The 24,990-nt window shown below is 39.0% G+C and overlaps 1 protein-coding gene across 2 annotated transcripts in view; it reads left to right on the forward strand.

Annotated features, from left to right (window-relative positions):
* The window catches only part of LOC100026337 (zinc finger protein 420-like), a 41,617-nt gene extending 17,353 nt beyond the window's left edge, over nt 1–24,264 (forward strand). The window contains exons 3-7 of one of the 2 annotated variants that reach the window (XM_056805117.1): nt 217–376; nt 1,347–1,435; nt 1,667–1,793; nt 2,444–2,542; nt 11,927–24,264. In XM_056805117.1, coding sequence (XP_056661095.1) covers nt 217–376; nt 1,347–1,435; nt 1,667–1,793; nt 2,444–2,542; nt 11,927–14,094 — 2,643 coding nt within the window. In that variant the 3' untranslated portion in view covers nt 14,095–24,264. The remainder of the gene's footprint in view (nt 1–216; nt 377–1,346; nt 1,436–1,666; nt 1,794–2,443; nt 2,543–11,926) is intronic. The other variant, XM_056805118.1, reaches the window with a different exon arrangement.
* Nucleotides 24,265–24,990: the final 726 nt, after the last annotated feature.

Raw genomic sequence — 24,990 nt, forward strand, 5'->3', positions numbered from 1 at the left:
AGGTGTGAGCTGATGTTATTCTCTGTTCCCTGAGCCTGGTCAATGCCCTCCTCCGCTGCAGTTTCTGGAAGATGCCATCCCCTCCTCCCTGTTTTCGGGAGTCTCTCCCTCCTGCCCTCTCCCTCTCCCCCTTCTCGTTCATTTCTACTCTGAGATCCCTGGTCCTCTTGCTGTGATAATGAGCGCACAGGCCTAACTGTACCTCCTTGTGTCTAGGTGGCAGCCCCTGCTCAGGTTCAAGACGGGAACCTCTGGATGGGGACGACTTCTCTGGGAGCCTCGCAGGAATCCCTTCCTAGGCCATCTCTCGGGGATCACTTCTCAGGCAGGCCCCCCTCGGACGCCGCCACGGCCCACCTCCAGGATCCCCTAAATGGTACTTGTCGGCCCTCACCCTGCGGTGCCCCCTCCGCCTCCCTTGCCTTCCACTGTCCCAGACCTGCTCTGTCTCTTTCTGCATGTGTCCTAGATCTAGAGAGGGTTCTAAGGTCAACATACCTGAACCTTTTCTTCACCCTCCCTTTCAGCTTCCTGGGTATGTTATGTCTTTGTTTTGTTTTTTAAACCCTGACTTTTCTGCCTCAGTAACAGCTCTTTAAAATTGTTTTGATTTAGTTAAGAATATTTTCCCATGGTTCCACGATTCATGTTCTTTCCTTCCCTTCCTTCCTCCCCCCCTCCCGGAGCCAATGAACAACTCCATTGGGTTTTACATGTGCCATTGATCAAGACCAATTTCCTTATGACAAAAGGACAAGCAGCTAGCTAGGGAAATGAGGTTAAGTGACTTGCTCTGGGTCACACAGCTAAGAAGAGTATGAGTCCAGATTTGAACCCAGGTCCTCTGGACTCCAGACTTGGCTCTCTTCTTTCTGAGCTGCCGGGTATGTTATTTCACTGAGCACGTGGGAAAGGCAGAATCACATCCGAAGGCCAATGCTGACAGTCACCTATTGCCTGGGTGACGTTGGGGAAAATCTTATCACTTTTATGGACCTCCATTTAAAAGGAAAGATTTGAAACTACTCCAAACCTTCCAGCTCCAAGTCCTAGGCATCAGTCAGGTTGAAAGAACATGAGTTTGGGTTTGAGTCAGAGGCTTAGCTTTACTCGGGTGGGTCATTTTTTCCTGCTTCCTGGGCTTATCCCCATCTCCTGGCCCACTCCCATGGTTCAGGAACCATTTCCACGCACATAGGGCAGACTCAAGAGCTGAATCTGATCCCCAAACAGTCAGGACTTTAGGGAAAGGCTATTTTTGGTTCTCCTGTGTGTGTGTGGAGGGATGGGGAGGCTCCTGGACAAAGCTGGTCTCTCCCTCACGCCTCTTTCCTCTTCCTCTTCAGTGCCTCCAACTCCCCAGGTGCCTGCTGGCCCTCAGGAGGGAAGCACAGGAGATCCGGCGGTGGCCGGGTCTCCGGGAGCCAGGCTACAGGTAAATTGCCATTCCCTTTGTCTGTTCTGAGAGTCCCTGTCTCCCCTTCCCTTGTCCTGGGACTCCTGGTCCACGGCAGATGCCAGCCTTCTGACATTCCCACAGCGCTCCTCTCTCACAGGGTCCTGAACCATTCCTTCTGTACCTCTGCCCTGCCTCAAACACACGGGTCACCCCTCCTGCCCTCACGAAGGCTGGGATCTCCCCTAGGACAAAACTGGTTTATTTCAGGAATCCATGACATTCGAGGATGTGGCCGTATACTTCAGTAAGGCAGAATGGACGCTTCTCTCCCCTGCCCAGCAGGTCCTTTACAGGAACGTGATGCTGGAGAATTATGAGAATTTGGCCTCTCTGGGTAAGATGCTGAATTTTCCCCCATTCCTTGCCTAAAGCACATTGTTTGATGCGTGGTTCTTTGCTTCCTACATGAGAGTGTTCAGACGTCACATGGGCTGAGCCCCCCTTCATCAGGATCGCCAGGCAACGGTTGTTCTGTGTTCCCTTTGCAATGAGAGAAGAATCTCTTTGACTTGTTCTGCTGGAGACATTTCCCATAGAGCTTAATTATATGGAGTTTACAGTGTACAATACATCCCTCTTGTTGTCTCATGGGTTTCTACTCTTTTCAGTCTCTACTTCCTAATCCTTTTTGGTCTTTTTATAGAAGGCATTTTTTTTTGTAGGGGCTGATAATCTTAGATTTATCTAGGTGTTTCCAGTGCAAATCTTCCTCCTTCCAGAATTTTCAATCCTCTTCCCTCTTCTGAGGGAAGAAGGCTAAATAGGCTAGGTTTTAAAAAATATTCTGCTCTTTGGGAATATAGTCCTCAGCTTCCTTTCCTGGTCCTCTTTATCTCCCTTGATCTTGATGCCTTTCTCCCATAGGCTTCTTGTATATTTTTTTCCTTTCACTTTCTCCTGAAGACATAGCATAAAGGTGGAGCTCTGGGACAGAGGCATGCAATCCCCCTCTTACTCATCCTTCTTTTTCTTCCTTTTGAGCAGCATGCCCATTTCCCAAACCTATTGTGATTTCCAACCTGGAGCAAGCATCATGGGACCTTCAGGAAGCCTTGGTTCAAGATCTGAGAAATACGTATGCAGGTGAGAAGGAAAATCCTTTGATTTACTTCTCCTACTAGTCCTGCTCTTTTGACTCTGTGGCATTGTGGGACCCTGAAAAGAGCACAGGACTTGCTGTTGGAACCTGTCACTTGCTAACTCTGAACATGGGCTCCTTTGAGCTTAGCTTCTTCATCCCCTAGATGATATTTATAGTATCTACCTTTACTGGGTGGTTATGGGCAAATTACTTTTAAGGTTTGCAAAGTGTCACAGAACTAAGAATTATTGCTATCTTTATTTGCTGTGTTGAGGTCTTCTGGAGGCTAGAAAATGAGGGTTTATACTTTAGAAACATTTAAATTAAACACCATCAAGAAGGAAAGCCTTAGGGTTAATACACTATCATCACAGTAAGCATGGTGCCCAGCCCTCAGCAGAAGATGGAACTTGGCCCATTCCATGTCCCCCTTTTCCACTTCTCTATTAGTTGCTCCTATAGGATGGTAACTGAGGTCTGGATTGTGTTTCTTAGCTTATATTTAGCCAGGGGCAGTGGGTCTTCTTATTCTCCCTCCAAATTCCAGAAGCCTTGAGTTAGATCTTTTCATTGTCACTCACTAGTAATTGATTTTGGTTAAGTAAGCAATTTCTATTTTTTAATCCTCAGTTTTCTAATATTTCAGAAGGATGATTATCCTTGAGAAATTGAGAAAATCAATTAATCAGATTGATTCTATTTTGTAATGAATTTCATTCTGTATTTCCGCCGACATTTTGTATAACTACCTAAGTCAAGTGTCTTTGTTTCTGAGTTAAGTTCAGCAGTTCAGTGTTCCTCTAAATCAGGGCTATCATTATGTCAAGGAAACTTGTTATCTCTGCCCCACTAGCTGTCCTTGCAGGGTGCAGGTGGACACCAATAGGCATCATTCCCTAAGAACAAGGAAGAAACACTTTCCACCAATGGAAATGCCTTAAATCCTTAAATGCCTTAATCCTATGTCCTGACTATATCTTGTTCTGTCCTTTTTTTAAAACAACTTAAAACTATAAGAAGTGCTATAAGTTCCCTTCTGTGGTCTTTTTGCTTCTGAGGAGCTAAAGACTTGATTTGTTTGCAAATTCACTTTACTCAGACTTTACTTCTCATTTCACTTGTGACAGTTCATGACCACAGAGGGGACCCCAACCTGTGGGGTACTCTGAGAGTACTCTGCTTTATTTTCACTGGAGGGCTGGCTTTTCTGTGAGAAACTGCCCCAAAGGTTGGTCTTCTCTTTGGACTCAAATCTAGCTGATCTAAGAGAAACCTATGCCTTAGTAGGGATGAATATTTCTAGGAATTCCTCTAAGGCCATGTTGGTGAATCTATGGAATGCATGCCAGAGGACCTGTTCCCTTCCCCCTTTCCACCATATCTGAGGACATTTCTCCCATCACCCACTCCTCTGCCCAGCAGCCCAATAGGAGCTCTTTCTCCTTCCCCCGTCTGGGGTAAGGAGGAGCTCACATGCATCGAGTAGGTGCAGTTTGGGCACTTCTTCTCTACAAGGTTTGCCATCACTGCTCTAAGGCATACTTTAAGGTGAACCTCCACACTAGTAGGAAAGGAGCTAGCTATCATTGTTTCCCACACTGGTAGGGGTGTCCCTTCAAGGGAATAAGTTTATTCTTCACACTAGGTGGGGGAGGTCTATATAAGAGAAAATGGGTTCTGGTAGTAATGGTTGTCTACTGACTTTTGCCTTTTGGAAAAACTTAAAGCTTGGGACCAGGGGAAACTCCAGGTTCATCTGGGAATGACGAAAAGCAATTAGATTATATGAAATTTGGTCTAGAACTGCTAGAGATTCAGCTGTTCCATTTGGCATCTTTGATTATGGTGTAAAGCTTTGAGATTACTTTTAGGAAATTGTGCACATTTTTGGATTAAAAACTTTTCAGTGGGAGATAAAGGAAAAAACAAATAACCTAGCCAGCAAATGCTTCTCTGTTTTGTCATATTGTTTGTGGCTTCCAGATGAACATTTTTCTGGGGCCTGCTCAACCAAAGGAGAAAGAGTAAACACTTTTTCTCTAGAAAATCTTCAGTAATCATCAAAATAATCTGTTACTAGCTAAGAAATAGAGTGGTGGATTAGTGGAATAGATTAAGTACATAATACATGGTAGAAAGGAGATGCTAGTGATGAAGTGGATAGAGTGCCAAGCAGGAGTCAGGGAGACTCATTTTCTTGAGTTCAAATCTAACCATAATCACTTACTGATTGTGTGATCCTGGGCAAGTCACTTAACCTTAATTTACTTTAGTTTCCTCATCTGTAAAATGAGCTGGAGAAGGAAATGGCAAATCACTCTAGTATCTTTTCCAAGAAAACCGAATGGCATGAAAAGTTAGAAAGGTTGAAAAAACAGTACATGATCATAGTAATCTATAGTTTGAGAAATACAAAGATCTAAGCTTTTGGGGGGGAAAAAATCACTATTTGACAAATGTCATTAGGAAAACTGTAAGGCAGCTTGGCAGAAACTAGATGTAGACCAACACCTGACACTGTATATATACTAAAATAAAATCAAAATGAATACATGATTTAGAAATAAAGGGTAATATAAATTAGGGGGCATGGCATATTTTACCAGTCAGATCTATGGATAAGAGAAGCATTTGTGACCACACAAGAGATAGAGAGCATTATAGGATGTAAAATGGATAAATGATTACATTAAATTGAAAAAAAAATTGCAACAACAAAACCAATGCAGTCAAGATTGGACAGCAGGAAACTTGGGGAAAAAAAGGTTTCTTTGATAAAGGCCTCATTTCTCAAGTATATAGAGAACCAAATTTATAAGAATATGTCATTCTTTGATTGATAAATGGTCAAAGGATATGAATAGATGGTTTCCAAAAGAAGAAACCAAAGCTTTCTATAGGTACATGAAAAAATGGTTTAATTAAATATTTATTAGTGAAATGCTTATTAAGAAAACAAATTGGCTAATGTGCTAGAAAAGGAAAATGATAAATGTTGGGGAATGTGGAAAAACTGGGACACCAAAGCACTGTTGGGAGTTGTGAATTGATCCAACCATTTTGGAGAACTATGAAACTATGCCAAAAAAAACCCTATGCCATACCCTTTGACCCAGCAATACTACTGTTAGGTCTGTATCCCGAGAGATCAAATAAATAGGAAAAAGTGCTATGTATTAAAATATATATATATTGATAGCTCTTTTTGTGATGTCAAAGAATTGAAAATTGAAATAATTGTCCATAAGTTGGGGGAATGGCTAAACAATCTTTGGTAGATAATTGCAGTGAAATATTATGCAATAAGAAATGATGAACAGAATGGTTTCAGAAAAGCCTGGGAAGCCTTATATGAACTAATGCAAAGTGAAGTGAGCAGAGCCAGGAGATTGTACACAGTAGTAGCAATTTTGTATGGTGATTAACTGTGAATGATTTAGCTATTCTCAGCAATACAATGATACAAGACAATTCTGAAGGACTTATGATGAAAAATGCTATCCACTTCCAGAGAAAGAACTGATGGAGTCTGCCTACAAATTAAAGCATAATTTTTTAACTTTATTTTTCATTTTCTTGTTTTTTGTTCTATGTTCTCTTTTACAACATTGTAAATATGGAAATTTTTTTTGCATGATTGCACATGTATAATATATATCAAAGTACTTACCTTCTTGAGGAGGGGAAGGAGGGAGAGAATTTGGAATTAAAAAATTATTTTAAAATGAATGTTAAAAATTGCTTTTACATGTAATTGAGAAAAAATAAAAACTTAAAAAAAATCTCTTTCTCTCTGTCTGTCTTTCTTTGCCTTTCTAAACTCCGATGAAGGTAGAAGGCAGACAAGAGACATAGATAAGAGGGAATCTTTGTTCCCAGTATGCAGAAATTTATGGTGTCATAAACTAATTAGAGATTAAATTTGTGATTGAAATTATTTTTTCTACTATAAATTTCCAAAATATAGTTTAACTTTATTAATGCTGAAATATTTTAGTGATTTTGGTGTAACACCTTGGAATTTGTTTTAAGGAAAGATGAAAATAAGACTTTGTGAAAGTCATATGGGAACAGCAGCTCTTAGAATTTTTATCACTCTTTCCCTGGAGAGTGACAAACTTATTGTTTTAGTGTAAGAGAAGATGTTTATTTTACTTGTTAAATAAATTGCACTTTGCAGTTTAAATTTATCTTGTACTTAAGAACTACTTATTATTAATTCTTTCTCTGGCCTTATAAAGAGAGAAGCTTGTATGAATCAGGGAACAACAAAAGAGTAAATAAAATTTAATTTGGAAGAATGTTTTATGTTACTGCTAAATTTTCTTCTGTAAATGATAGAACTTAATTATATAGCTAACCATAAGCAAAATCTTTCTAAAACTCCCAAAGCAACAATATTATAGTTAGTTTGTATTTTCTAATAAAAACTTGGGCTAAATTATAACTAAAAACATTGAGTGGAGAGATTAGTTTTATACATAGTTGGGTTATGAAAGAGTGTCAGAATATGAAGGAAATAGGGCAGGTATGCTTTAAAAAAAAAAAGGAAATAGGGCAGGAGTGGTTAAAAACAACCCTACTTTCCTTCTACATTAGTAAGACATATATTCTAAGACAGAAGAGTGGCAAAGCAATTTAAGTTAAGTGGCTTCCCCAGGGTCACACAGCTAGGTGACAGGCACAGTTTTAAAGACTTTAATCATAGGCCACGGGAGGGAGAGAGAGAGGGAGGATTTAAGCAAATAGAAAGGTAAAGTCTGTTTGCACTGACTGAAGAGAGGCTTTGATTTTATTGAGATAAGGATATGAAAAACTTTATGTGGTTATTCTTCGTGATGTTATATATTTGCAATATGGAATTATTTGAAAATATATTAAAAATGAAAATATATTTGAAAATATATTAAAATTAAAATTCTGTCCCAGAAGGACCATTAGGTGGGTATATTTTGATTTATTGTTAACTATTATTGCAACAACATGAGAGAGAAGTGTTTCTAGACCAAATCTTGGTAGTCAAGGTAAAATCTCTTGGGAGTGTAATTTTATATTGTTCTGAGTTTTGGATTCAGGTATAATTACTGAATGGTCATTGTCAGTAATCCACCTTTATTTAAGGGTAATGCCACAAGTTGCTGAAAGGGCATGTGATCTGAGAACTGCAACAGGTGAATATGGATGGGTGTGTGTGTAAGTTGAAGGGACAACCTTGGTATAGTCCAAGATGGGCTCCTCTTGACTCAATTTTGCCATTGTTAGATTTCCTTTTTGAACAGAAATGTTTTCTATCTGGTTAATCCTGAACCTGGTTGTGAGACTTTGTGAATAATATGGAACTTTGCTACATAATTAGCTGTTCCAAAAAAGTTAACTACCTAAAATCAAACAAGAACTAAGGGTGCTTTATCTTGTTATACTTATGTCAGATCATGCTTTGCTTTTAGGCTTAGACCTGGAGGGACGGTCTTGATGTTACAATCCTTTTACTCCTTTTTCCCTTTGTAGCAAATTTCTATAATCAGGGCACATGAACTGTAGAGGTTTTGTTATTGCAACACTAAGCCTATTAATTAATGAATTAATGCTAAAACATCTGAGTTACTATAATAGGATGCAAGTACAAAATATCTTATTATTTTAATCCTAAATTGTGGTCAGTTTCACATCCTACACAACTAAGTAAATGAGTTCTTGGGTTTGCTACTCTAATAGTTGTGATGTGGATGACATCCTCCTAAGGGGAGGATTTAAGATAAATCTGCAAAAATTTTCTAGTAAGACAAAGACACAAAAGTTTTCTAATTAAATGGAGTAGTAAACTATGAAAAAGCAACAGGATTTGATGTTTTCTCTAAGAACTAGAATATATGAATGTATATAATTGACTTCTAAATGTTGCTAATGGGATAATGCATTTTTAGAAATTGGATTAAAGATTTTTCACATAAAATTGCATTAGTAATTGTAAGGGAATTTACAATCACCTTTTGCCTATTTCAAGTATCTAATAATTAAAGAGACAGAAGGGCCCTTTTGACCTTTATATATTCTTTTTAATATTCTTCCTTCAGCCTGTTGCTGGCAGTGTCTATATCAGCTACATGAATTTAGGTAAAGATAGAAACAGCAAGCAGTATGTAATAACTGAAATTTTTTGAAGTTTTAAATCAATTATGGGTTCTTAATTTGATGTTATTTTTATAGCTCTATTGTTAATAGGACCCAAACCATAAGGCTTGAGCTGTTTTTTCATCATATGAACTAGTTATTGTAAAGCAAAATTTAAAAGGTTGTACTAAATTGTATTGAGTAATCTCTGCAAGTAACTTGGAACCAGAGAAGCAGCTCTTTAAGGAGGCACCCCTTTCAGAGCTTCTCTGAGAATGTTTCAGAATGTCCCAAAGAAGATGTTTCCAGGGACCAGAAGACAACCTGGGACATCTGGGACTTAAGATAAAATGTGCTGATTAAAAGGATATTGAGAGAGAAATTAGGTGAGTCAGTGGATAGAGAGCCAGCCCTGGAGATGGGAGGTTCTGGGTTCAAATGTGCCCTCAGACGCTTTCTGGCTATGTGACTCAGGAAAGTCACTTAGTCCCTATTACCCAGCCCTTTCTGCTCTTCTGCCTTAGAGCCAATATGTAGTATTGACTCCAAGATGGAAAGTAAGGGTTAAAAAAAAAAGGATATTGAGAGTGGGTTATTAGGATATAAGGAGGTTTGATATGGTTTAATAATGATGATCATTATATTATTTTTGCCTTTTGTTCATGGTGTTTATGTTTGCTGAATTTTCTCGGTTACCTTGGTGATGTGCAAATCTTCCCTTTCAAATTAGTCCGTAAGCCCTGCAAGTAGTTTGAATCTTTCACTTGAAATTGAGAAATTGGCTCAGGCTGCAAGTGAGTCATCTCCTCCCTCCAGACTGAAGTAGATCCTTTAGTCATCCTTACTGCGGCTGGGAGAGAGGGTTGTATTAAGATTAATCCGTCTTGGGGGCAGCTTGGTGGCTCAGTGGACTGAGAAGCCAGGGTTAGAGAGAGGAGGGGGCCATGCTGGGTTCAGTTGTGGCCTCAGACACTTCCTAGCTATGTGAGTCTTGGCCAAGTCATTTAAGCCCCTTGCCCAGCTTTTAACACTCTTTTACCTTGGAACCAATAGAGTATTCATTCTAAGGTAGAAGGTAAAGGGTTTAAAAACAAAAATTAGTCAGTTTTTTCTGTTCATTTCTTAACTGGTTGGGATAAATTATGAAAAGCCTACACAATAATCAGCAAGTTATAGTAAAGCTGTAACTGCCCACGCCAAGGGATTAGTTTGCTGTGTTAAAAACCTCTTCCAAACTTATGCAAGAAAGGCTTATGCTAATGCACTCTGCTGATACTAACTATATTAAAAATCTTAAAGATTTAGCTTACAGAAGAATGATCCTGGCCATTGATCAGAGGGGGGTGGGGGTGGGACTGAGAAAATCAAACTGATTCTGATTTGTAATTAATTTCATTCTGCTTCTTTGCCAACCATAACTGCCCAAGTCAAGTTTCTTTTTCTTTGAATTTAAGTTCAGTGTGCCTATAAATCAGGGCTATCTTTATGTCAAGGAAACCTGTTATCTCTGCACAACTCGCTGTCCTTGGAGATTGCAGATGGACACCAGGAAACCTATTATCTCTGTACCACTAGCCTGCCTTGCAGGATGCAGGTGGATACAGCCAATCAGCATTCCCTAGCAACAAAGAAGAAACACTCATCTTTTCCACCAATGGAACTTAGATGACATGATTCTATGTTCTTTTTTTTTTCTTTACTTCTCTAAACTAAAGGAAGTCTTGTAAGCCCCACCTTGTTGTCTTTTTGCTTCCCAAGGAGCTAAAGACCTGATCTGTTTGCAGACTGCTTGCTTTTGCCAGTAAATCACTTTGTTTGGATTTAGTTTCCCAATTCACTCATGAGATGTTGTATTGAAAGCACTTTGTAAACAGGGATCTAGAAATGGTCATTTAAAAAATTCTTACCTTTTATCTTCAGCTGATATTTACCAGTTCTTGGTTATCCCTGCTCTGTATCTCCTGGATAGGATGTTCTTCTCTACTTTTTTCCCTCAAGTGCTCCCTCTCCATAGCAGAGTATAAATAAGGCTTATTCTTTCCTCTCCCTTTTCTTCCATTTTTAATATTACCCTATTCTTTTCCACTGAATGAGTGAATGAAAAAAACATTGGGCTCTAGACCTGGTGCAAAAAAGCATCTGAAAAACTCTGGGCACATAAATAGAAAGGCAAGACCATCCCTGCTTGTTCTGGAGGAACTTGTTCTAATGGGGAAGGAAACACATAGAGGAAGTTTTAGCTGCAAGTCATACGGAAAGATCCTTAGAGTACAATATCCAATCAGATGGTAATGCATCTTTTTAAATATTCTCTCCATTAAAGAAATGAGCTATTTGACTGCACCAAGGACTTTGGTGATGAGAACTTTTATTTGAGTCTTCAGTGGTTATGGGCTGGGGTGGGAGAGATGAGGGGAACTGGGCAAGCGTGGCACATCCCCCTGCAGAGGACATTTCCATGAGATTTATCTTCCCTAAATTTTTTTGTTAAACCCTCACTTTCCATTTTAGGATCAATGCTGTATATTGATTCCAAGGCAGAAGAGCAGTTAGGGGTAGGCAATGGGGGTAGGAGTGGTAAATGACTAATCCAGGGTCACACAGCTAGGAAGTATCTGAGGCCAGATACTCCATTTCTAGGCTTGGCACTTAATCCAATGAACTAAATATTTAGCTGCACCCTAAATTATTTTTTAAATGAAATGTACATCCACTTGGAATTTACAGTCATTTATAATGATGATGAAGTTGTAAACTCCTTGAGGGTAGGAATTGTTATTTGCCTCTTTTGTATCCTCAGAGTTTAGCAGAGTGCTTGGCACATGGTAGGCACTGAATAAATGTGTGTGGGATTGAATTGAATAGAAGATGTGGCTAGAACCTCACATTTTGCCATATTTTTCCCAACAGTTTTTATTGAGTGATAAATTCCCTACTAAAATGTTGTATTCTTTGATACCTTTCTATGCTTTATATTATCCCTTTCCTATACTGAAAAACTCTTTTGCATTATCTATTTAAAAAGCCCAAACAGCTGGTCTTGGGTTTAGGAAGGCCTAGCTTCAAATCCTACCTCTGATACATACGGACAGTGTGACCCAGGGCAAGTCATTTAACTCAAAATGGTTGCTGATCTGTAGAGGGAGTTTCTTCACCAAGAATTCCTTATGCTCAGAAAAAGAAGCCATGTACACCGAGATTTTTGTATCCATAGATACTTTTCCCCTTCCTCCTTAGAAGACTAGTGACACTTTTTAAATTTTCTTTTGGGCCAGGTGATGAATCCCAAAAGGAGAACAAGAAGCTGGCTCCAGCCCGGGAGAGTGCTGAAGCAGATCCTGAAGCATCATCACCAGGAGAACTCCAGACCTGTGCTCCTCAGCAGCCTGAGTTTGAAGAGTCTGCTGAACATGACCACAACAGGGAGAAGCCAGGGGGAAATTCTGCTCTGGAGATAGTGACGGGAGAGGAGAGAGGTTCCAGGTACATGCTAGGCAAGGATGTAAAAGCCACTGCAGGGGAGGCAGGGGAAAGTGTTGAGTCATGTTATCAGAGCACTCCCAAACCACAGAAAATCTACAAATGTGGTGAGTGTAGCATGTACTTCAGACATAGTTGGGACCTTCTCCAGCATCAGAAAACTCACAGTGGGGAGAATTCTCTTCCATGTGGTGAGGTTGGGAGTGCCTTCAGCCATACTTCAGGGTCCAGTCAAGCTCAGAGAATAAAAGGTGAAAACATGCCTCATAAGTGTAAAGACTGTAACAAGTCCTTCAACCATCGCTCACATCTGGAACACCATCAAAGACTTCACACCCGGGAGAGACCGTATAAGTGTAAAGAGTGCGGGAAGACCTTCAGGTGGAGCTCAAACTTTGCTCGTCATAGAAGAATTCACACTGTACCAAAGCACTACGAATGTCAAGAATGTGGAAAAGAGTTCACTAGAATTTCCCAGTACATTATTCATCAGAAATTCCACTTCACAAAGAAACTGCACATTCGCAATCGATATGGTAGAACTTTCAGGCACATCTCGACACGTAACACACATAGGAAGGTCCATGCTGGAGAGAAACGCTATAAATGCAAAGAGTGTGGGAAGACTTTCACAAGAAACAGAACCCTTCTGGATCATCAGAGAATCCACAGCGGAGAGAAGCCCTATCGATGTAATGACTGTGGGAAAACTTTCACAAGAAACAGAACCCTTGTGGATCATCAGAGAATCCACAGCGGAGAGAAGCCCTATCGATGTAACAACTGTGGGAAAACTTTTACAAGAAACAGGAGCCTTGTTGAGCACGAGAGGATTCACACTGGGGAGAGGCCTTACGAATGTAGTAAGTGCGGGAAAGCCTTTAATCGCAAGTCCTACCTATTTCTTCATGAGAGAACTCATAACAAAAAGAAGCCTTATAAATGTGATATTTGTGGAAAAGACTTTAGGTGGGGTTCCGGCTTTGCTCGACATCGAAGAAGCCACACTGAGGAGAAATACAATGAAGTTAATGAGCAAAGGGGAATTTTTCCTCATGGCTCTGACGTTCAACACCAGAGAATTCCTACCGAAGAGAAGTCTTATGAATGTCAGGAATGTGGGAAAACTTTTACTCGGAAGAGAACCCTTATTGATCATCAGAGAATTCACAGTGGGGAGAAACCCTATGAGTGCAGTCAATGTGAGAAAACTTTCAGCTGTAGACCATACCTCATTGCACATCAGAGGACTCATATCCCTAAAGTTCATCAGAAAAACCAAATCATGGAGAACTACTATAAGTGTAGCCAATGTGGAAAAAGCTTTTCTCAGAAGTCAACACTTCTTATACATCAGAGACTTCATACTGGAGAACGACCCTATAAGTGTAGTGTCTGTGGGAAAGCCTTCAGGTGGAAGTCAAACTTCATTCAACATCAGAAAAGACACCCTGGGATGAAACAACACAAATGTCAAGAATGTGGCAAAGTGTTCAGCCAGAAAGACATCCTACTGGCTCATCAGATGATCCACAGTGGGGAGAAAATCTTTAAAGATCAGTATGGTGGCAAAAAGAATAGGAATACCAAACGTCTTATTGAGTATCTACAAAGACGGGATTGTGAAAAACCTTATAAATGTACTAAATGTGGGCAATCCTTCAGCTCTGCCTCGGTCTTTAGCTTACATTGCAAAATACACACTGGGGGGAAAACTTATGAAAATGATAATGCAGACATTTTCCCCCAGAACTCCAGTCTTACTTCACATCAAGAATTTCAAACTAGGGAAAAAGTTTATAAGTGTAACATGTGTGATAAAGCCTTTCCTAAGAAATCCCAGCTTATTATGCATGACAGATTTCATACCCGAGAGAGACCATATAGATGTAATAAATGTGGGAAAAAGTTCAGATGGAGCTCAAACTTATCTCGACATCAGAAAAGCCATATTGCAGAGTAAATTGTAAAGGACCGATTTTGTAGTTTTGTGGCCATTTCTACAAAATTCATCTTAGCTAAGGAGAGCTCAGCTGTGCCATTAATGATTCTGGGGAGGGGAGATTGATAACTGATTTTTCTTTCTTGAAGGGGAGTTTTCATCATGTTCAAGAATTCCTTGCATTTATCAGGAAAGGCCCCAAGAGCATCATTTGTAAAAATTAGAAGAGAGATTTCAAGCTTGCTTTTAGTTGAAGCCGATCGTAGGAAGTAATATAGTACTAGTTTCAGGAAGATTGAAATTAAATCCTCCCCCTTGTAAGTTGTATAACACTGGACAAGTCATTTAGACTTTGTAAAGGCAATCCTTTTACTCTTAATTTCTTCTGTTGCACCCTTTACATTTTGAGACTATCTGGAAACTCACTACTGCTTATCTACTAAGTCATATATAGTTTGGTGCAGGGAATTACAAAATTTCAGCTGTTAGGCAAAAGGGCAGAAACTGCCTTTTAATCCAAGAGGGGACTCAATGGAGAGGGGAACAACTAGAGATTGAATTGGTTTCACCACAAATTTAATTTGGTTTTCTTCCTAGAGAGGTCTGAATTTGTATGGAGGGAGTGAGGTTGGGATGTAGATGAGAGGGGTGACCTTGTCTTTTACCGAGACTCCGGCCCCCTACCTTTCGGGTCAAAAATGCAATTTCATATTTAAAGGCTGGATTTAATTGATGTCAGGGAGGACCTCCACCTTCTCCCTTTGACTTACCATTCTTATTCACTCTGACCCTTGCCTCACCTGACACTTTTCTTTAGTAATTTCAACATTACCTTTTATATCTAGCCTTACAATGCTGTCCTTTCGTAGTTTTGACTTGGAAAATTATTACTGCCTGCCTGCTATATTTTCTTGGATAGGTTCAGACCTTTACATCTAAGCCATTTCAGGGAATTAAAACATAATGCTAATAAAGTGAACATTCCTCAATCGGCCAGATGTATTAAATGAGTATTTTAATGGTTATATTTTCATTGTATTATTCAAGGTAAGCATTTATCAAAATTAAAGTTGTAAACAGAAGCACTCTTTGATTTATTTTCAAGAATCTTTCACTTTTTATTCTTTCCACACCTTGTCACAGATTTTCTGTAATCATCCCTATTTATATGTTATTTATCATTAGCCATAGTGACTCAGGTCTAAATGCAAATATCACATGTGAATGAAGCGTATATCGAAGTAAAAATTAGTGTATTAATTAGTAATTACACGTATTTAATCAAAAACAGGAAAATTGAGAAAATCATATGTTTTATATATATTGTGTGAAATTTACATTCCTAGTAGCATACATATTAAGCAATCAAAACATTGGTGGAGCTCCTAATCTGGTAAAAGAGATTTTATCTTACACTCTTGTAAGAGAGCATAAGAATATATAACAAAATTCTCCTGAGAGTGTTAAAACTGATAAAAGTGTTTAAAAATACCTTGCAATATTGGTGAATCTTTTAGATATTGAGTGCCCAAACTGCACCTTGAACAACCACCTGTGAGTCCTGACCCCTGCATTACTGCAGAGAGCTGAAGTGCTTGCATTGGGCTGCTGGACAGAGGGGTGAAGCATGTAAAAATGATAAGGTATGGGTAGAGAGGGAGAATGGAGCAGCCTCCTCCATGCCACCAGGGCACCAGTGCCACGCCTTTGCCAACATGGCCTAGTCTCTGTTTGACCGGGAAAGAACTTTTCTCATGAGATAAATGTGTATGTGATTTAACTGCATCCATCTCAAGCATCTTTCTCCTCTTTTCATTCATTCATTTATCTATCTACCTATCTATTTATTTTCAAACCCTTACCTTCTATCTTAGAATTAATACTGTGTATTGGTTCCAAGGCAGAAGAGTGGCAAGGGCTAGGCAATGGGGGCTGAGTGACTTGCCCAGGGTCACACAGCTAGGAAGTGTCTGAGGTCAGATTTGAACCCAGGACCTCCCATCCCTAGGCCTGGCTCTCCATCCACTGAGCCACCCAGCTGCCCCTTTCTCCTCTTCTTGACCCCAGAATGGCCCCACTGAGCTGTTGTGTGTTATAGCTATCTTCTGACCCTTAAGAAGACTCAATTCTCCCAGTATCACTGCAACCCTTTGCAATTCTTTCTAGTGTTCTAGTGTTGGTTATACCTTAAATCATTCTCAACAATGACAATAATCTGGTTCTGTAGAGGGAGTCAATACTGTTTCCCACACTGCTATCCTTTTTTCATTGAAAATTTTTATTTAATTTAGAATATTTTCCCATGGTTACATGATTCACATTCTTTCCCTTCTCTCCTCCCCGCCTCATCACCCCTATAGCCGATGTGCAATTCCACTGGGTTTTCCATGCCCACGCTGCTATCTTCAGACTTCCCCTCTGTTGCCATTTGTCACCAACTTCACCCTCTCTTCACCTTTGAAGTTAAACTATGCAAGCAGAACCCAATATGGATCCTGATGGCAATCACTTACCAGCCCTTGAGCCATTCCTCATCCCTTGGAGTTCAGTTCCTGCTTCAGAGCCTTCCTTTCTTGCCATCATCCTTGGGGACTTCAACATATGTGTTAATTTTCCCCTTAAACAGCCCAGCCCTCCAATCTCCTCAACTCATCTATGTTGGTCTTTGAGAGTGCCAGCCATGACCTTTATCTTACTATCACCTTCGAGTCTTTTCCTTCTAAGATAAATAATTATGACTTCATTTCTCCCCCTACGTTCACCATCCCAAGTCTGTTCTGTATCTGTATCCTTAAGATGACTTCTAGGGCCTCTGCTTCTCAGTAGACTCCTTGGCTGTCTAGTTTTAATTTCCTCCCTTCCCCATCTGGACCTTAGCGTTAACCCACAGCTCAGCATCACGTGGGCCTTTCTTGACGTGCCTCTTCTCTTGACGATGATGCTTTGTCAGCTCCAAAGCTCCATTGCGCTTGCCATCTGCCTCAGCTGGTCTTACTTAAATCATAGAATGGTGTCGGTTGTGGCCCCTACACAGTTGGTCGAATCTCCCTGGGCAGCAAACTTTTCTTCAAGCCTTCCATAACCCTCTCTTCCCCTCTCCCACTTAGCCCCTCCCTTCCTCTATGCATATTTATGTATGCACCATTCCTGTGGGCTTTTCTACGTCATAAGCCCCCTTGATAGCACCATTTCCCCCTTTAGGCTTGAGTCAAGCTGTTATCTCTACCAAAGTCAACCCCTATCTGCTCTTCCCCATGATGGTTTCCTCCATTGGATCCCTTCTATAATCCCTTCAGCCTTCAGTTTGCTGGTTCTTTTTCTGATGCCGGCCAACACGCCCAGATCTCCCCAGTCCTTAAAGCAAAAACCCTTAAGGGGACTCTGCCATTCCTTAAAGCTTTCTTGGATTTCTTCTCTCAAGCCAAATTTCTGGAAAAAGCAGTTTATGCTTCTACTTCTTTGCCAATTGCCTAACCCTTTTCCATACTGCTTCCAACCCAAAGAGCTCTCTGCAAAGTTCTCTCTTAATTGCCAAATCTGAATGACCTCTTCTCGTCCCTCATTCTTGACTCCATTTGGCCACCTCGTCTTCTTAAATACTCTGGGATGTTGAGGCATTGTTCTCTCTCAGTTCTACCTGTCTGACTCTTCCCGTCCCCTTTGCTGGCCCATCATGAGGGAAGTCTCAAAGCTCTATCTTGGGATTTGATCTGCCTACACTTGGGGACTTCATTAGCTCTTTAGATTTGATTATCATTTCTATGCAGATGCTGTAGATCCATGTATCCTGTCCTAGTCTCGCACCCGAGTTCCAATCTTCTATGTTGGGACATTTCACACTGGATATCTTACAGGCAGCTCATTTCCAAAACAACAACTCTTTGCCCTGAAGTCCACCACTGTACTTCTAAAAATTCTATTTCTTTGACTTATTTTTTTATTATGAATTTAAGAGCCTAAAAATGAGCATTTGCTACCTGTACATAAAAAGATTTACTAGGAAACTGGATTTCTTTCATTTCATTCCATTCTGTACTTTAAAAAACTATATAAGGCAGTTGCCAGGTGGCTCAGTGGATTGAGTGCCAGGCCTAGAGATGGGAGGTCCTGGGTTCAAATTTGGCCTCAAACACTTTCTAGCTGGTTGACCCTGGGCAAGTCACTTAAACCCCATTGCCTAGCCCTTATTGATCTTCTGCCTTAGAACCAATACATAGTATTGATTCTAAGATGGAGGGTTTAAAAAACCACCATATAATAAATGCAAAACTGTACTGTTTGTGTTTCCTTCTAACCTGTTGCCTGTGCACTACTTTAAAGATTTCAGTAGCCTTTGTTTGACGTCATTAGAATTTCTTCTCCCGCCCCCTCCCAATAAAAATTGGTGTGTGGGTGAGACCTTCAAAGCAAGCACAGTAAGTAAAAAAAATCCACACTGTAGCCACGTTCAAAAAAAATATATATTTCCTTTTATACTTTGAATCCATTCTCTCAGGAAATATGTATCATACTTAATCACAAGATTAATTTCTGGGAATGTGTTAGTCACCAACTTCATCATCATAATTGTCTTTCAAAGTTGCTCTGTACAATAATGCTGTCATAGAAATTGTTTTGCTAATTTTATTCTGTATCAGTTTGAACCAGGATTTTCTGAAATTGTGTTTCATAATTTCTGACAGCAAAAATATTCTGTCACATTCATAGACTACAGTATGTTTAGCTGTTCCTTAATTGAATCTAATCCTATAGATTCATTTTTTCCCCTCCATTTAATTATCTCTTCAGGACGTGGAAGTTCATTTTACTATTGGCCATTTTCTCCATGATATTCTTTCTTAACTGCTTCTTCTATCTCACCTTGTTTCTCTGTTGAGTTTGATATATTTCTACACTAAATTGTGTGTGTGTTATAATCTGAGCTTTTTAGATATTAATAAAATTTATCGGATGATTATGTTAGATGATTATGCAGTTTCACAGGATAATTGGTTATGAAGGGTCACATCTAGACACTAGAGTTGGAGGGAAATTAGAACAGCTTTATTATGAGATTTAACAAGTAGCAATCACCCAGAGTATGTGCACATAGACAGTCTGCAGGGACTACAATTGCAGAATCAGTGAAATGGGCTTTTATACACAGTGATAAAGAAGCAGGGGATTTTCCAGGTGACTCCAGGTTGTCTCATGATTATCAGAAAGACATAAAAGTAAAACACTCTCTATTTTGGGGGTTAGTAAGGATTCGGATGTTGCAAGCCTTGTACCATAAAAGGAGGCAGAACCCCAAGATAGATAAGGACCAGGGCCGAGATGGAGGGACTTTACAAAATGGAATTTTGGTTACCTTGCTACCTACAATTCCACTCCTTGGGACTATTAACAATCTCACAATTTGATTTTTAAAAAATTCCCAAATCAGTATCAGTCCAAGAAGAAATGATATACAGCTTATAGAATAGGTAACTGGTCCATAACATATAGAACTAATAAAAATAGCAAAAAAATAAAATTAAGGTGAATAATGGAATCCAATATAACTGTAGCCTTAAGGGTGTCAAGTCCTTTGGCAGGGTCCATGAACTCCAGGGATTTGGCAATTATTTCCTGCGTGTTTCTTGAACATCTGTGGATCTATGGATCAGAATAGGCTCATCGAGGTAATTTCCTTGACTGTCTTCAGGTTCCAGGTCACTTGTAGAGATTCTCTAGATAATCTAATATTGCTAAAGCCTGCTAGTGATAGACAGTATAATTTAGTAAAACCCAATTGGCCTTCAGTAATCAGATTGGCCTTCCAGTAATGAGTTCATGTGGTGAAAACCTGTTCAGATTTTATGGAGCTAACCTTATAAACAACAGAGCTAGAAAAAGAACATAAAAATAAGCCAATAAGATAGCCCATCCCATTATAGCAGTTCAGAGATGCTGGGATATTGAAACAAGAAGATTCATTAGAAAAAATAATGCTCGAGGTCACACAATTTATATATTTCTGAAACAGGATTTGAACTTAGGTTTTCCTGATCCATATATTTTCCAACCATGTTGGCTCAAGGTTAAATGTTTGTCTTATCTCAACTAGATCTGAATAATGCTGTCTGGGGTGAGTGAGGCAAGGGAGGGGGAAGGGAGAGAGAGAGAGAACTATCCTTTTGAAGGCTTTGAAAAGAAAAATAAAAGTGTTCACTGTTTTTCTTACTGATAACATGCCTAATTTTCATGTTACTGACAGGATACCCTGGTGATAGATAACCTGGGGAGGCCCAATTGCAGGGTATGAGGTGAACGTTGGAGCTGTTTTTATTTCAATTTCTCTTTTGAAATGGTCGTTGATAGTTTGAATTTTTTCTTTGGAAGACAATTTGCTCACATATTCTGACTATCTCTTGGGGAATGACTTGATATTAAGTATTTTTAAATTTCCAATATGAGAATTATCAGGCTTTTATCAATAATACTTGATGCAAAGATTATTTCCTACTCACCATGATTTTTAAATCTTTGCTTTCTGGCCTCAAATTTAACTGCTTATTAAATAGTTACTGTAGAAGAAAATCCTTTTTTTTAAATGAAGACCTTTATTTTTGTATAAAAATGTATAAAATATTTTTGTATTTTGTATAAAATTTTGAGTAGATTCATGATTGAAGTCTGCAGCTAAGAAAAACTAAGGCAACAAGGTTCAAACACAATCAAATCAATGCATTAGAAAAACTAACATTTGCCAATAAATGGGTTCCTTGGTAACTGAGTAACTTAGTAACTAAACTCGACAATTTAGGCAGTTCTTTTATAATCCTAAAAGAAGAACCTTGAACAGGCAAAAAAATTGACCTAATCTGTACAGTGTTAGGTTTGGCTAGAATTGGAGAATTGGATTTTTCACAGCCTGGAGCAACAGCAATAGCTTAGATTTCCTGGAATATCTGACATTAAAGCTTCATGGAATTCATTTGACCTTTATCTTAAGTAAGCTCCTTCTGAAAGTGGGTGAAACCTGACTTATAAGAGTGAAAGAAGGAATGAAAGTTGTAGGTTTAAGGGGCTTAAACTCATACAATGATGTAGGATAATAAGTTGATTAAGCTTTAATGAAAAAGTAGTAAATCAGATTTTAATATTGTGATTTATAATAAATATAAGCCCTCTAAGTAGTAAATTATAAACCTATCCCTGTTAGTTCTATATATTTGAAGTAAACCAGATTATTGGGATTAAGCTATCCTAAACCAGTTTGGAATCTGGTCCTCCCCTTTGCAGGCTCAGAAATTCTTTTTCAGTAGTTTACCTAGAAATGATCAAACTCTAGGGAAACCATAATCTCAGAACAATTTGGGAAGGAGAAGGCCAAATAGTTTACTTGTAGTGGGAGGTATATTTAGCAAGAGAAGCCATTTGGACATGGTCTATGTATTTAAGTTCAGTTGGGACCAAATCACAGTTATTTAATGAAGTAAAATCCAAAATTAAGTGAATGGGAACAAAAGGAAATGGGAGCTCTTAAAATATCTATCAAAAGAAAGTGTCATAATGAATTAGCCTTTTCTAATCTATGAATGTTTCTCTAGAGAAGTAGACTAAGCTTTTTGGACACATCTGTATTGGTAAAAAAAATTTGGGTACCCCACAATATAGCTACATATATAATTTATATCATGATTATATCAATATCATAAAATATGTACAAAATTGATTTTTGAAAGGATGAGACAGATGAAATAATATTAAATTTATTAGCAATATATCATCTTGATGGAATATGCTTCATTATCCTTGAAAATCTTGGTTTAACATTTTGTGATGGTATTTTGAAGGTCTAGTTCTGAATTCAGTTTGTACTTGTTTTAATAGCAGTCAGACCTCACAAAGATATGTAGATCCAAAAGGAAGAAGTCCATTGGACATGCTTAACTGAATCACAGCACTAAGTTGTCAATTCTGCCCACCAATTATATAAGGGGGTTTGCTGAAATTTGGCTAGCTAATATTTATCTTCCCTAATGACAATGTTAGTCTCTGGAGGTTCCAGGCTCCAGGTTAGTAACGATTCTTAATGAAGAAGAGAACAACTTCAGCAGGGTGTGTGGCATTTCCTAGCCACTGTCCAAACTCCTGTCAAGGGCATCACTCTCCTTTCAGTCACCTCTCTAACATCAATGCCATTATGTGCCCTTTTGGGAGGGTAAAAGAATGAGAGCTTTTCTGCCAAAAATTTTAAAGCTTTCAAAAGATAGTCTCATACCTGTGTTTCTAACTAGGAATGCCTGTGGAGATTGGAAAAAGACAGAGACAGAGAAAGATAAGAGGGAAGGAAGAAGTTTCCCTATTTGCAGAAATTTATGGCACTGCAAACCAGCATAGAAAGTTAATATTAATTTGTACCCCTTTTTGACACCCCCCCAAAACAACTTTTTGACTTTAAAGAAAAACAAAAGTTTCATCTTAAGACTGAAGATGAACTTGCTTTCCCCCCCTTGCTGAAGCACGGCGGGGACAAGTCTTTGTTCATCTATAAACCTTGAGTGGTTATTAATCTTGTTTGGAGAAACAGAGAGAGAGAGAGAGAGAGAGAGAGAGAGGCAGGTGGAGAAAAAGTGCGCATGTGCTGTGGCCATTCACAATGTTGCATGGGGACTCCTGGTGTCCTGAAGACCTGCCTCTTGTCCAGGTGGAGGTCAGAGTCTTCCAGGTGGTTTGGGAAAGGGCCATCAGAAAGAGCATAAGATGGCAGAGGGTGGAGAACTCACACTCTTCCTGTGGAATTGGGGCCTGGGGAGGTGCTCAGTCTGTCTTGGGGCTGGCACAGCTGGCTTAGGGAAAAAGGCAAGTAAGAGAGGGGATGGCCACATGTGACTGAGGCTTTTTCCTCCCCCCTCTGGCCCACTTTTTATTATTTAATAATTATAAGTTAAAATACAGCCTCTAGAAAATTTTAATCATAACTCCAGGCAAATTTATGGTGCAGTAGATAGAATGGCATGCAGGGAATAGAGCCGGGAAGACCTGCATTCAAATCTGTCCAAATCTGGGCAAAGTCACTTAACCTCATCTTACCTCAGTTTCTTCAGCTGTAAAATAGGAATAATTAACAATAATAACAATAATAATGCCTACCTTCCAGGGCTGCTGTGAGGATTAAATGAGATAATATTTGTAAAGGTCTTCATTGGGAAAAATTATTATTCAAGCATGGGAGATTTATTCTCTGAACAATAACTGTTTGAAGCTATATGAGCAAAAGGGGTAAATATTCTATACTGGTCTCTGAATGCAATTTGTATAGAATGCCAAAATCTGTAGACAAATGTTTTTCCTATGTAAGATAATTTAGAGATGAAGTCAATCAACATTAATGGATGTGCTATAAAATTTGTGTCTATATTTTAAATCTATCATATTGTTTTATGTTAGCATGGTTATAGTTGCATTGTGATTTTGGGAAATTACTATGAAGAAGTGCTGTTAATTTGTGGAATAATACCTACGGTATAAAGCAATTATATTATTAGGTTAGCTCCTCTTTTGATCCAAGTGCTATGAAATGATGACTTTGAGTTATTACGTAGTAGAGGCTTTTGTCTGGAATACAATGTCTTTGTGGTTGAAAACTTTCTTAAATGTTCAAATGGGCAAATTTTGGTTTGAAAAAAAAAATAATAACAGTGTCTGGGAAAATACAAAAGATCTTGGGAGGAAGTCTCATTATCTGTGAACTGGCAGGTTCTCCTGAATTTTGGGTCTTGGCAAGGTCCTAAAAATCTTATCAGCAAGAATATATAGGAAGGCCCCATTTCCATGGGGAATAGCATGCTGACCCCATATAAAATGTGATTTCTTCTACACACATATGCAGAATAAAGTTTAAGTGATAAATTAGTTGCACAGTATGACATTACCAACATTAAATAAAGTAATAATAAAGTACATTGTATGCTATTTTAGTGTTGTCTCCTCTTGTCCATAGATGCCCATACATTCCAAGATTGCCCATTGAAGAGGTCTCAGAGACCACCCAAAAGAGAATCTGGGGATTTCTCAGAAGTGCAGGGTTGGGGAACAAACATGAAAACTATAAAAGAATGTATATTTTGCAACTCAGGGTCTCAGACTTCAAATTGGGGGGTCTGTAGACATCTGATCTGTGAGATTTCTTTGCTCCTAATAAAGCCAGATCTTTGCTCAGAAGCGTTTCCCAGTCTCTTTTCTTTCAGTGTAAAGTCTCAGAATATAATTATTTTTAAATGTTCTAATAATTAGTTTTTCTTTCAGGATGTATTAAACTAATATTAAGTTTATATAGTATTTATTAGGCACCAAACAGTATGTGTAAGCACTGAATAATTATTTATTCCTCACAACAACTTTGGGAGCTAGTTGCTATTATTAGCCTCATTTTACAGATGAGGAAACTGAGGCAAGAGATTAAATGATTTGCTCAAGGCCACACATTTAGTAAGTCTCAAGTGGGATTGAATCCAAGTCCTGATCTGACTATTGACTATGCTACCTGGAAATGAAACCTTTTGAAAAGGCTTCATGTGCTTAATAAATCAGCTGAGTGGTACAGTGAAATAGAAAGCCCAGACTGAAGTCTTACCTTCCTGAGTTCGAATGTGACCTCAGACACTTACTAGTTGTGTGACCCTGGGCAAGTCATGTAACTTTTTGCCTTAGTTTCCTCATCTGTAAAATGAATTGGAGAAGGAAATAATAAAACCACCCTAGTATTTTTGCCAAAAAAAATCCCAATGGGGTCACAAAGAGCTGGATATGACAGAAATGACTGAATGACAACATGTGTTTAATAAGTACTAAGGATAGGTATTTTTTACCACTTGTTATTTATTGTGAACTCACTAATGTTGCTGTTAATGTGAAAAACAACTAGGGAGGCAGCTAGGAGGCTCGGTG

Source organism: Monodelphis domestica, chromosome 7 (genome assembly GCF_027887165.1).
Source record: "Monodelphis domestica isolate mMonDom1 chromosome 7, mMonDom1.pri, whole genome shotgun sequence".
Classification (NCBI taxonomy): Eukaryota; Metazoa; Chordata; class Mammalia; order Didelphimorphia; family Didelphidae; genus Monodelphis; species Monodelphis domestica.